The sequence below is a fragment of the Buceros rhinoceros genome, unplaced genomic scaffold, assembly GCF_000710305.1.
Source record: "Buceros rhinoceros silvestris isolate BGI_N320 unplaced genomic scaffold, ASM71030v1 scaffold42210, whole genome shotgun sequence".
Taxonomy (NCBI): Eukaryota; Metazoa; Chordata; class Aves; order Bucerotiformes; family Bucerotidae; genus Buceros; species Buceros rhinoceros.
The window spans coordinates 4,783-17,671 of NW_010389771.1; the positions used below are offsets into that span (position 1 = coordinate 4,783).

Below are 12,889 nucleotides of genomic sequence, written 5' to 3' on the forward strand. Positions count from 1 at the left end.
CTTAAACTGCAAACTCAAACTACTGATGTGTCTGTGGCATATAAAACAGTGTCTACAACTGTGCCAAGCACCAAGGGTCTTGCTTCAGAACTTTTCTGCTGTGAGTCAGGAAACACAGCAAGAGCACGAAGTCTTCCCAAAGTTACCTCCTGAGGAGGTGGCCGTCTTTCCTCTTCTGACAAATATAGAACTTGGAGAGGGCAGCACAAGCTGAAAGACAGAAAAGTCTGGAGAGGTCACCCAAGAAACTAAGCAGTGTGAGCCAAAAGATGCAATGTTTTAGTAAAGAGCTCCTTTCGAAGTGTGGCTGTTTAGTATTACCAGAATGAAATTCTTCACCTGGCACAAAATATGGAGTGCCTGCCTTCCTCTGACATAACCACCTCTTGGTAATGGAAGTGCTGAAAGTGCACGGCAAGAAATTGCTGTAGAAATGCATGTGTGGCAGGCAGGATGGGTTTGGGGTTTTTTCTCTTAGTAGATGTTATGTATTAGTCTGTGAAATGGAGGGATTTCTAAGGTCAAAGAGCTGCCTCCGCTCATGTTTGTCAGGCACCAAACTTAACATCCCTGGATACTTTTTAGGAACCACAACTCTTCAGATCCAGCTACCCTGAGGGGGCATCATATGTTGCAGTTAATATCTAACTGTAATTTCTAACTAACTTCTTTCCCCTGAGGCTGTTGTTACTCACATTAACGCTCCAGAGCACCCATTTTGAACAAGTGAGAGTAAAACAGCGAGAGAAATCCATTATTAGGTAAGGTTTGTCAGGTACAAAGATTTTCTACTCAGCACTTCAAGAGTTCCAAGGTAGAGCCACCTGGCCTATAAAAATGCTTCCCTCTCAGATTGGTCTTTGCTTTTCTAATTAAAAGATTCCAGGATATATAAAGCATTTTAAGAATCTCAGCTAATAAAAGGAAAAAGAGAGAAAAAGCAAATGCAAAAATGCAGAACCTGCATTCTGCAGTCCCTGCATCGAATATGGAAAGAAGAATTTCTCTGTTTTGAAAGATAAAAGGTGTTGCCTGCAAGTTTACCTTCATGAAATTATATCCAAGTATGTCCTCTCCTCAGACCGGTGTTATAAGCTGAAATTGAAGCCATGTGGTCACTACTTACAGTACAGCTAGCAGTTCACTTTGAGCCTAAGTAGCTGTCAGATTTAAGTAAGCAATATTATTGTGCTGAGTTGGGGTTGACTTGACTTTTCCCCTAAAATCCATCCAATCCTTTTCAGACCGGTTCTTTGTTAAAAAAAAAAGAGGCTATAAAATCTGTATCACAAGAACAGGTATGATGCCTATAAACCAGAAAATACATGAAAATGCAGTAAGTCTTCTCTTGTTTCTGTTGTCGTCATTAGATAATTAATGTTTACAGATGAGATTTTTCTGTCGTCAGTAAAGGCACCACAACAGAACTGAGGGATGCTGAAAACACATCATACTCTGTGTCTGCATTTTTAGTTCCTGCATTAGACAGCAGATACAGCAAATCAGGAAGGGTAACTGATATTCCTTGGGGGAATGAGAATAAGAAAATACAATGAGTAGAACATTCAAGTTAAGAAACTGAATCTCAGAAGGCAAGAAATATACCCTTAGAGCTCAGAGCCCATCTGTCTTAAATACAATCTTAATGATTTTGTAGTAAATTATGTTCTTCCTCAAGAAAACTAGTTCTTCATTTCTTAGGGCAACTAGGGAGGTGAGAAAAACTGTGTATGTGTTTCATGGTCTGCAAGAAACCTGAGGCTCTATGAAGACACATTTTTCACAGTGTCCTGGAAAACACTCACTGGCTACACTGCTGTATCCATGATACCATTTGGGAAGGTAAAGCTGTACCTTGGGAGACAAATTCAAAACTCTGCTTTCTTTGTGTACGCAGATGCACAGAGAAACACTCATCTTCCTGAGCACCTCTCCCTGGGATTTCCTGAGCTCACACCATCCTTCTAAATAACAGTTAAAAATGAAACTCATTTGAAATAAAGTAAACTTTTCCATTGAGCATCTAAAACTGTATATCCCTTGAGTGTCCCAACATTTGAATAGGCGTCTCAAGGTTGAAGCAAAAGATGGATGAAGATGGCAGGTGAGCCGAGCCTTCCATGTTTGAGATCAAGCTTCATGATTGATGAAACATCAAAACCTTTCACCAAATGACATTAATTCAGTGACAAGAGGCTATGCTGGCAGTGTTTGAATATATAAGTTTGGAGTGGTAGCTTTTCCCAGTGTATCTCCGTGGCTGCACACTCAAGTGTCCAGTGGTAATACACATAATAGAAAGTGTCACTAGCTGCTTTAATATTTATAGCATGTAAAAAACGTACTGCCACACTTGTGAACTATTTATTGGGAAATTACAGCTCATTTGGATCAGAAGTCAACTTGAGAAAGGAGATGTGTATATACGCCAGTTAGGAAGGAGATAAACTCAGAGTTTGGGAGGCCTAGCAAGCGAATAGAAGGTGGTCAGGCAGCCCAGGACACAAGCGAGCTCTCCCAGAAGCAGCAACATCCGTGAAGAAGAGCAGAACTAGCAATGAACCTGGATTTTACTGGGCTGAAGGCAGCCACAGGGGAAACCCACAGAAATGTTTTGGGCATCTGGTTGCTTCCTGGCAGCAGCACTTCCTATTGGAGAAGCTGGGGAGGGGGTTACCAACATGAGATGCTCACACACTTACACACACGGTTTCTGCATTTTATGCTGCCTGCACAAGATATTCCTGCATATCTTAAAACACATGTAAGCAAACTGACCACTGGCCTCATCTCCTGAGCAGCTCCACATCAGGGCATGAGGTGGACTCCTATAGGAAAACAGCTGTTGTCCTACACCAGGGCATAGCATATGTGAATATATATAATGTGAAGCTATTCTGCTTCAGGCAGTGGCCATCCAAGTCCCAAGTCACATTCTCTCACCATGCTGGTTATCCTCAGCACTGAAAGAAGCAGCCTGGTGGAGGTGACCTGGTGATGGTGTGTAGCCTCTTTCTGTTCCCTCTTCCAGCTGCATCTCTGTCCAAAACATCATTTGTCACCATCCTTAACTGCACTAGGTAACCTAAGAGGGAGTGGTAGGCATGATCAGGATACTCTTCTCCGGTATCTCTCTCTAGTCCCATATAATTTCCTTTTCTGATCCATTGGTCCTCACCCTTGCATCATGTGGCTGTGTGCCCTTAGTAACACTCTCTGGATTTCTCTGCCAACAGTTGGGACAGTCTTTACTTGAAACCATGCACACTCTTAGCATCCACAGCTCTCTTTGGTGGTAAGTTCCCCAAGTCTACAGCCAGCTTCCATCATATCTTCTGAAACCCTTAAATTATTAGGGAGAGGATTAATTCACAGGATTCATTCTTTTGAAAAGAATGAAAAAGCAGAAGTCCAGGTCTGAAGTACAGTATTCAGTGGTACTTATAGGTATTAATTTTATAGTACAACAGGACAAACACATCAGTACTCTAGGACCTGTTTGCAACTTTTTCTGTCTTAGAAGTTGTTTTTTTTTCAGAAAACATTTAGCTCATTAAAACTAAACTCACAATCCTACACTCCACCTCAAAAAGTCTCTTTCTAACTAAATTTTGTTTCATAAGACAGCATCTTATTCACCTCAATGATTTTACTCCCACAGACAAACAAACAAAAAAAAATCACGATTATTTGAGGGAAAAAAATTAACTCATTCCTATTAGTGTTCATGGTCTGGTTTTTCAATAGCTACATGCAGTCAATTTATACGATCTAAAGTGTCATGACCATTTCAGTTCTGTGCACTCAATAACAACATTTCTTTCAGAGCTGAAGTAGCTGAGATCAAGGGAATCTTCAAAGCTGGGGATGTATCAGAAGGTGTGCTATTTATAATTCTGTGTTTGACAGCTAAGGCAGCACAAGTGGCAGAGGTGACTGAGATTTCCTTTGGATACCCAAAGGATATTTGAGTATTCAGAACATTTGGATACACAAAGGATCCTAATTTGCAGCACCCAAAATCAGAGACATCAAGTTCTCTCTGGCTGGTGTTCAGAAGTAGGTAAAGCCTTCTCAAAACCCAAATAAAATTTGGCTAAATGGATGCCTGTCTTATCGTGTGCATATGGTGTATGAAATTCCATAGTCCTTTCATTTTGGGGCAGATGTCTTACTACTGACCAAGCTCTCACTGGGACAGTAGCTCTGGCATTATTGGTATAAATATGTCTTTGAAACATGACCCATAACAAGGCCTCTAGAGCGTGAAACTATCTCTAGCAAATAACTGGAACTAACATCAAACTGATTTACTCAGATTTTACCTCAGAGTTTTTACCAGTGTTCCATTCCTCTGAGCCAGCCAAGTGCTATCTTCTGCTTTCAGGGAAGGGAATGGCCTGGGTCACTTGGTTCCACTAAGGTGATGAGAAATATGGGATTTCCTGCAGGAATTATGGCAGCTTCGCAGATGTGGATCCTCCATGAGGCCAGAACCAATTTTACAGTCCAAATTCATAGTCAAACTTCTCTTGAATAGCCTGACTGTTGAGTATCGCGTTCCTGATGTGCCAGCAGAACTTCAAGTCTGAGAGGATTTGTTTGAAAAACAATAAAGATGGGTCATCTCTTGCTTCAGCTGACCCCTCATGGATTCACTCTCTGTCTTTTGCCTTGGGCAGTTGGTAGGTGATGAATAGTCCCAAACTGAGCCATGCTGGTGTGCACTGGTACACAGTTCACAAATAAGGAGAATTTATACCAATGAAGCCTTTAATATTGCATGGAATACCATTTTATTTGTCCTGGAGGCAATTCTAACTGAGAACAAGCATCTTTGTATTAGAGGGGAAAATTAGTCTGTCTGTATTATTTGTGAGCACTGCATTTCCATGGGTGAAGCTGAAGATAATAACCATAAGAAACCAAAGACACCACCTCATCACCCCAGTAAAAACTGCAGGATAATAAGCAGATTTATTTCTTCCAAACATGCGTTATTCGTGTTTGTCTTCATGCACAGCCAGGCTTTCTTCCAGTATTACTCTGTCTGTGTGCGTATCTAGGTAATTAAAAGCATCAGTGATAACATATGGCACACATTGGTGACTTCCAATGCTTTAATGCAAAAACCCACTAGTCACCCAGAACCTGGCACGTTTATGCACAGGCAGTTAAATTTATGGAGAGATATCTGCACAATTCCTGCTCTCCAGAGAGTTTCGCACTCCCTTGGCCCAGCCAAAATTGGGAAAGTTGGAGAGCAATTACCTCCATAGTAGCAATTCAATTTTATCCCCCCTTTTTTTTCAGTTCTTGGGGTTTTTTTATTTTTTTTTTTTAATCCCCTTCTTTTGTCTCCCTTTTCAAGGGGAAAATTAAGTTTTTGTTGGTTTTTTTTTTTTAATGAATCAGCTGTTAGGCTATATGAATGCAACTTTAGAAAGCTTGCTGGGTTGTTTTTTTTTATGATATACGTGAGGGGTCTGTGTTGAACTCTGCAGGGTTCTCTGCATGGGAAGAAATCTCAAAACCACTCTGAGATGCTACCTCAAGAGAAGATAATTTTATAGCAAATATCTTCATAATGAATTTTAATTCCTCTGCACTTACTTAAAAACAGTTGCTGCAGATTATTGAGTGAATAAAGTGTTTGCTCAGCCACTCTTATACAAAGAATAAAGCTCTAATAAGCTATAATGTGTTTGTTTCACAAACAGTTAAATATGGCAAATTACACATCTGCATGATTTTCAGTTTTCTTTTTCCCACCTGGAAACCTCTATAAATTCCTTTTTATTGATGCCTGGCACAACACATGCAAGATTTACAATGGATCCCTGCTTACACAGCCAGCGAAGGCAGCAGCCTGATCTGTGGGTCCTGCAGGGCTGTGTCAAGAGGCATGTGACAAAGTCAGATCTTGGTGGTAAAAGGGTGGCTCATATTTCCACGGGAAGGACTATCTGAAAATCAGCTAGGGAAAGTGGATCATTCTGAGGACGGAGATAGTAGAAATAGGATGTTCTTCCTATTTTCTCCCCTCATCCTACTGAGTGAACAAGCAGCTGGGTGGAAGCTTTGCCATTGGCCGAAGGCAAACGCACCACCCAGGCAGGGAGGACTTGGAGAACTGGGGCTGGTGGCAGTCCAGAAATACACAAATACAGAAATATACCAAGTGTAAAGGAGAACAACTGAAACTAATGAACAACGTTTGCAAGAGAACAAATGGGTACAGGTGAAGCTGATGACTTCTTTTACATTACAAACTTGAAGGGGTTGATTTTTAATCCACAAATCTGAAGATTTCTTCTATGAACAAAATGAGCAGCAAGTATGAAAAACAGGTAGGAAAACAGAGCCATGTGAAACAAAAAAGAACCAAGCAGGGACGTGTAACCTGTCTTGTATGACAGTGGGTATCTGTAGTAGCAGTAGACTGCTCCTGTGACATGTGGAGTCTCCTTTTTTTAATAACTGAGAGAAGTATTTCATCCAAAGGGAAAGCCTTGGGGTACTTGAGACATGCTGAAGGAATCGGAATATTAATTTTAAATCTGAAGTAATTTCTCAATAAACAATGAAGATTTCATCCCTAAAGCTACATGTTCTGAGAGCTCCTTCCAGTGGTATATTGACCTCAATTTTTCCAAGCCTATATGGAAAACAGTATATTATAAATAACATCAGGACCCAAGTTCTCTTCACCAGAATTCAGCCTGAGAATGAAGGAACCCCAGATGAACACGTTGTATAATAGAATTAGTTTAACAACAAAAAAGTCATTTTAGAGTTACAACAACAGTGTGTCCTGTGTGTATCATAACTGAAAGCATTATGTTGCTGCTCATTCAATAACACCTGAGTCCATCAGGGCATTTCTCCTGCTTCCAGATGGCAACATGTTTCAGTTATAAAGGATATCTCGGATCATTATTTGAAATCCACTCTGCTGAGACCAACTACAGCCTCCTAAGTGCTTTTTAGAGTCCTTTGCTTTGTTCAAAAACTACTTCAAAGCTAAAGAAATGCCCCTCTTGAAGAAAGATATTTGTTTCAAAACTTCTGTATGTTATATCACAGCCAGTTACTGGGAAAGGGCGGAGGACGCGACCATCGATTCCCAGCTCAAGCAAAGACTGCCTTCAGGGGGGATGGGCAAATCCATTAGCCCCTTTTCTCCAGCAGAAGTGAAAATGTAAATCCTTACACCTGTAAAGTGGAGACAAACCCACTTCCTTGCCATAGAGGAGAGGCCGTAGTTACACAACGTGACTGAAATGCAAAGTGCTAAAGTGCTTAATGCCCAGACATTTAGTGGTAGAAATACAATTTTCTTAAGAAGACCTTCAAATAGAAAAACAAAGCTCCAGCAAATTAAGTGTGAAAACCAATCCTGCATTGTCCCCACTTTCTAGCAAGCTAGAGAAACTTGCTTGTCTTTCACAACACTGATTTCTAAGGCTCTCTGCTGGAAAGTTGCTAGAGCTATAGGCTAACAGAAACTGATTCAGCTGCTCGGAAGAAACAGTGTATCTGAGAATAGGAAAATTATCTAGTAGGAGGTTTGCCAGCAATTTCAATAAATTACACTCTAAAAGATAATACCCTGAAATGGAAAAGTCCTCTTTAATTAAAAACTCCATTTTAAAAAGTCTGTAGATACATTTAGCTTTATGAAATAAACACAGAATAGCTGCTAAGCAGGCTCAGAGTTGCCACAACTCTGTAATAAGATACTTTTAAAAATTAGATTTCTAAATGAAGTTTAGAGCTTAATGGGGTCACAACTGCCTTGACTAGTCTTAATACAAATAAGTGCAGAAGAGATACACACTGGTTTTGGAATCTACAAGAAAACCTTTGATACAAATTGTTGTTTCTCTTAGCCTTGTGATGCAAAAAGAAGTGAGACTGTTAGTTTTAAGAATCAACTGGGAATTCAGGAAGTAATTTACAGAAATGTAGCCTCTTCAGAATTCAGATGTTGAAGTAAGGTGTCTGATCCTTGTATGGCCTGAGGAGAGAAAGAGAGCCCTTTAAATTAATGTTCAGAGCACCTGAGGAAGTATCTTGCTCCTGAGACACTTTTCAATGGGCCCTCTCTGCATCCATTGACGACAAAGGGAATATCTGGAGCCCAATACTGTAATTCACAGTCCTAAAATAGCTAAAGAAAGTGAGGCAAAACAAAGGTCTAGTGAGATTTGTGTCTTGTTCAAACTGGCATCTGCAATTTCTTGCATTATTGCCAGGGCATTTTTGCATAGCTAACATCACGTCTTGTGGGAGACAGAAAGGCCTTTAATAAAGTCCATTGGGTTTTTGGATAAACTATTAATTTAAATACATTAATTTTTTTCTCCCCTTGAGCTTTAATCCTCCTTCTTAGGCCTTTTCTATTCTCTACTCAGTGGAATACATCCCTACCTCGGGAGGTACTATTGAAATGTTTGTAGTTTCCTTGAGAAGAAAATACATAGAGTTAATAGAGTAGATGATATACATACTTCCACATCTTCCATGTTGTAACCGTTATGATCTTTTACTAAAGCTGAGAGAAGGTAACAGGAGTGTGTTGCAAGCAGTGTGGTGGATGGAGTGTCCCAAATGCAAGAGTAGGGCATAGGAGACATGATGTCTGCCAAGGGACTTTGATGCATAAGTCAAATGACTTCCTTACTCTCCCTGCAAGTAATTTCAAGTCAAAGATATTGAGACCCACCTTAAGTCCTTCATACTTTTTGACAGAGGACGGAAGGTTGTCACAGTTTTATGCTATCCTGAAAAGTTACCCACAACTGAAAGAACAGCCTCTGTCTGGAGGAGAATCCCAGGTAGCAAACAGACTGCTTTCATTAACACCTTTTCATTGTATGTCTTTCTTTAAGGAGGGAAAAAGCAGCTTAAGGCAACAAGAAAATCAACAGGACTGCTCATCCAACTAATTCACTGCTTTTCTTGGTAAAATCAAACATCCTGGATTAAAACCTAAATTAATTTTTACTTCTAATTTTTACTTTTTAAATCAGAACTTGCCAGGTCTTCTACCAGTTTCCACTATGTTTTTATACTTTCTGAGAATAAGTAAATTGATTCTTCTATGCCCTTACGTAGAAGCTGATATTTTTGAGATGTTAAGGCACATCTTCTTGGAATCCACCACTAAAGGTATTAAATCAGGGACCTGAGGACCCTCTTGCAATCTGTGGAGAGAGAGAGGCACTTTAACTGAAACTGAGAACACATCAATTACATGCCTGAAATGGTGAACTGACATCAAGCAGCAGTAACACACAGGGCTGCCAGACACAGAGCATGGGTTTGCAGACTGGTTGGCCAGCATCCCTTCTGTGTGATAGCATTGCCCTGCAAAGCTCATATGCTGCACAGCACGGTCTGAGGTACTCGGGCCAAATGAACACATGCCTTGACTTCTCTGTAAGGATCCTGGCAGTGGATCCCGTCTGCTAACGCACTTCAGAACAGAAGGCAGCTGGTTTCTAACAAGGATGTATTTTCTTCTGAAGCACGGAGTCCTTGTTCCCCACAACAGCTTAGAACAAGGAAGGACTGAATGCTCAAACTGAAGTCCCCTCTTCATCTTCATCAGGTAAATCTCTCAGTGCATCTGTATACTGGTGCTGGCACTGTCAATGTTAATACTGTACCAGCTTCACGGCTGAGTGGAGGGTGCTAGTCTACCTGGATGCCAGTCTAGCAAATATGTCCAGGGCTAACTGAACCTTCAGGGAGCAATTTGAACTTTACAAAAAAGTGCTCTCAGACATACAGCAATGATCATCTTGGAAAAAAAAAAAAACAAACCCATAAAACCCAAGCATTCGATTGTCTGCACAGCAGCCGTTTGAAAAATGTTGTTGTAGGCAACAGCTGTAACAAAGAAGAGAATTGCTGTTTGTGGAGTAGAAAAAAAAAGACTCGAATGAATACAACTCATATTGGTTGCATTAACCGTTATAAAAAATCTACTTTCTGATTCCAGAGAACCTCTACTCCACCGACAGAGAAGCATATGCTCTATTTTAAGCTGTATATAATGTAAATGGATAGCTATAATAACTTCAACAGAATAAGAAACAGTATCAGTATGTACTGTAAGTCAGGCAAGTTATTTATTTTGTCAGCAGTTGGAACATACAGCTGCTCATGTTTGTTACTATTGCACATCCATCAGTACATTTGTTTGCTTACTTACAAGCTGGTATGAAGTGCTCCTTCTCTTTCCAGCCAAATAAATTACAAAACTGCAGATATCACAAACATTATACAGAAACATGAATTACATGTGAATGGGACACAAGGATGAGAGGGACAGGAGACAGAAAGAGGTGCTCACCCTTAAAGATTTAAACCAAACTTTGCTGAGAAAGAGGATCTGAAAGTTTGGAACTCTGTGCTGCATGTTGTGTGCACAGGAACATATCCACTTGGTTTAATATTTGCCAGTCAAATCACAAAGCCCTCTCAGGCTACAGCAGCATATAATCTCCTTGAACGTTTTCCTGAGCTCCTGACTCCGGAATGCATAGATAAGTGGATCGATGATGGAATTGCACATGATAAGGATGAGGTAGAAGTTAAAGTGGGACATGAAGCACACACAGTAGGGGTTGTAGGGGCAGGAGATGTAGAAAATCAGGTGCAGAAAAAACGGAGCCCAGCACACAACAAAAACTCCAATCAGGATAGTGAGAGTGATGGCCCCTTTCATGTTGGCTCCTTGGCGAATCGGGCCAGTCCCTGGAAGAACAGCAATCTTTTTGATATGCATCCGAGCCATCATAAACATGTGGACATAGAGGGATGCCATGAGAATGAGCATAGTGAAGAACATGCTAATAAGGCAGATGATGACAACACTGCTGTCAGAGTAAATGATGAACAAAATGCCTGATACTGTGCAAGCAGCCCAGATGCATGTGATGATGACCCCTACGCGCTTCACCGTCATGATGTTATGGTACTGGAGGGCGTAAAAGATAGTAAAGTACCTGTCCACTGCTATTGAGAGGAGACTGCAAATTGATGCAAGCAAGGAGCTGCAAATCACTGAGTCAATGACATTGTCAATGTTTATGGTAAAGCTCTGTGCATCTGTGTCTGTATTGTTTAGCAGCGTGATGACAATAGTTTCTGATCCATTAGATACACTCACTAACATATCAGCTACTGCTAAGCTACAGATGAAGAAGTACATGGGCGAATGGAGGTTCTTGTTCTTGGCTATTGCCACAATGACCAAGACGTTCTCTAGCAAGCTGATGATGCCCAGAGTCACAAACACTTCAGGGGATACGAAGAGTTGCTCATAGCAGCCTCCTGAGGAGTGGCCCTTTGCATTGGGCTCGCTGGCACCTCCGTACGGTCCATAGCTGTGGTTCCAGAAATGGAGAGGCTGGAGTGTCCCACGGTGCTGGGTGAAATTCATTTTATGGAGAACCCCTTTTAGCTTCCTGCTTTTAAAATTCCTGTTCCCTTTGCATTCCTTTGGAAACCTTCTTTGGCTTTTCAGCTTGGAAAGAAAAGAAAAATAAGCCAACACTGAGGCAGGCAGCAGTTCAGAATGCTTTGTCGGCTGCTACAAAATAGGGTTTCAAACTCAGAAATAGTGGTTTACTCTCTCACAGATGCAGTTCCTGATCATCATCACATTTACCTTGGTGATCTATGTCACAGAGTCCCAACAGTCTGTAAGTTTGCTTCGATTTTCCCCTAAGGTCCGTTCCTGTTTAGTTCACCGGTATGCTGCAAGGCTTTTTGTTCCCTTCCATTAAGAGAGGCAAACGTAAAATGCCCAAGTGACTGCTGTGGAGCAGAAACTAATTTCAAACCGCAGGCACCAGTCTCACTGTCAGACAGTGTATGCTGGCTGCCTGTTTTATGGTGTGTGGAAGAGAAAAATATTCAGGGCACTCTCCGCCTCTGCTTTGCCTTCCAGCCAATGGGGCTCGGGAACTGCAGAAAGTCGAGGGGCTGCTGATTCCGAGCCTCTGTGAAACATCACACAGCACGGTAGATTCAGATGCAGCACAAGCTGCCAGAATCTACAGGAAAGCAGATAGGCTACCAGAGGTTTGTTTCCCTTCTTTAACTTCTCAGAATAGTATTATAATACTGATTTTTTAATTAGCAATCTTACAAAATTCCTGCAGCTGAACCAATGGCTTTTATTTTTCAGACTGTGATTTACTGTGATTTACTCTTGCCCCTTCTGTGGCACAAAGTTGCTCTGCCATGTACATGTGTCAAAATAGGAAAAGGACAAGGAAGCAAGAGAATACTTATTTCCTCTTGATTCTCTCTCACAGATCTCCCTTGTATTGCTAACTTCTCTATGCCTTACTGTCCATTTGCAAGATGTGGTTTTGCAAGGTTGCATTATAATCTTTAAGCTTCTTATAATTTTTAAGAAACTGAAACCATCTAGGGAACAAAAAAAAAGAACAAGGAGCCAAAGTCACAAATGGCTTAATAAATTGTCTAAGAAAGTAGTTTTTACCAGGTAATAACCTTCTTCATCATCTTATTTCTAGGAAGGAAAAGATGATAGAGTCGATTGCAGAAGCCCTGTTGCCATGAGGAATTAAGATGTTGGGCAGAAAAAGAGAAGTCAGTATTTAGAACAGTTGAAGAAAACAGGAGACAAAGTTGCAACCTGTAAGAAATGGGGCCCATAGAGTGGTAATGACACAAAGGCATCAAGAAGTCTAAAAGTCCATCTGGAGGGATGTCCCTGTGCTTACCTGGCATAAGCTGTACTTCAGCAGCCTGCCTGGGAAAGCCCTTGAGAGGAAGAAGGAGAAGAATGCCAAATGAATATGAAGAGACAGGGACAAAAGTTATTTTGCCGTTTCCTCTTCGA

At 40.9% G+C, this 12,889-nt stretch overlaps 1 protein-coding gene across 1 annotated transcript; it reads right to left on the reverse strand.

The window, feature by feature from the left end:
- Nucleotides 1-10,459: 10,459 nt before the first annotated feature.
- Nucleotides 10,460-11,840, reverse strand: MC4R (melanocortin 4 receptor). The gene has a single exon (XM_010135285.1). It carries the CDS (start codon nucleotides 11,453-11,455, stop codon nucleotides 10,460-10,462), a length of 996 nt encoding a protein of 331 aa, XP_010133587.1. The 5' UTR covers nucleotides 11,456-11,840.
- Nucleotides 11,841-12,889: the final 1,049 nt, after the last annotated feature.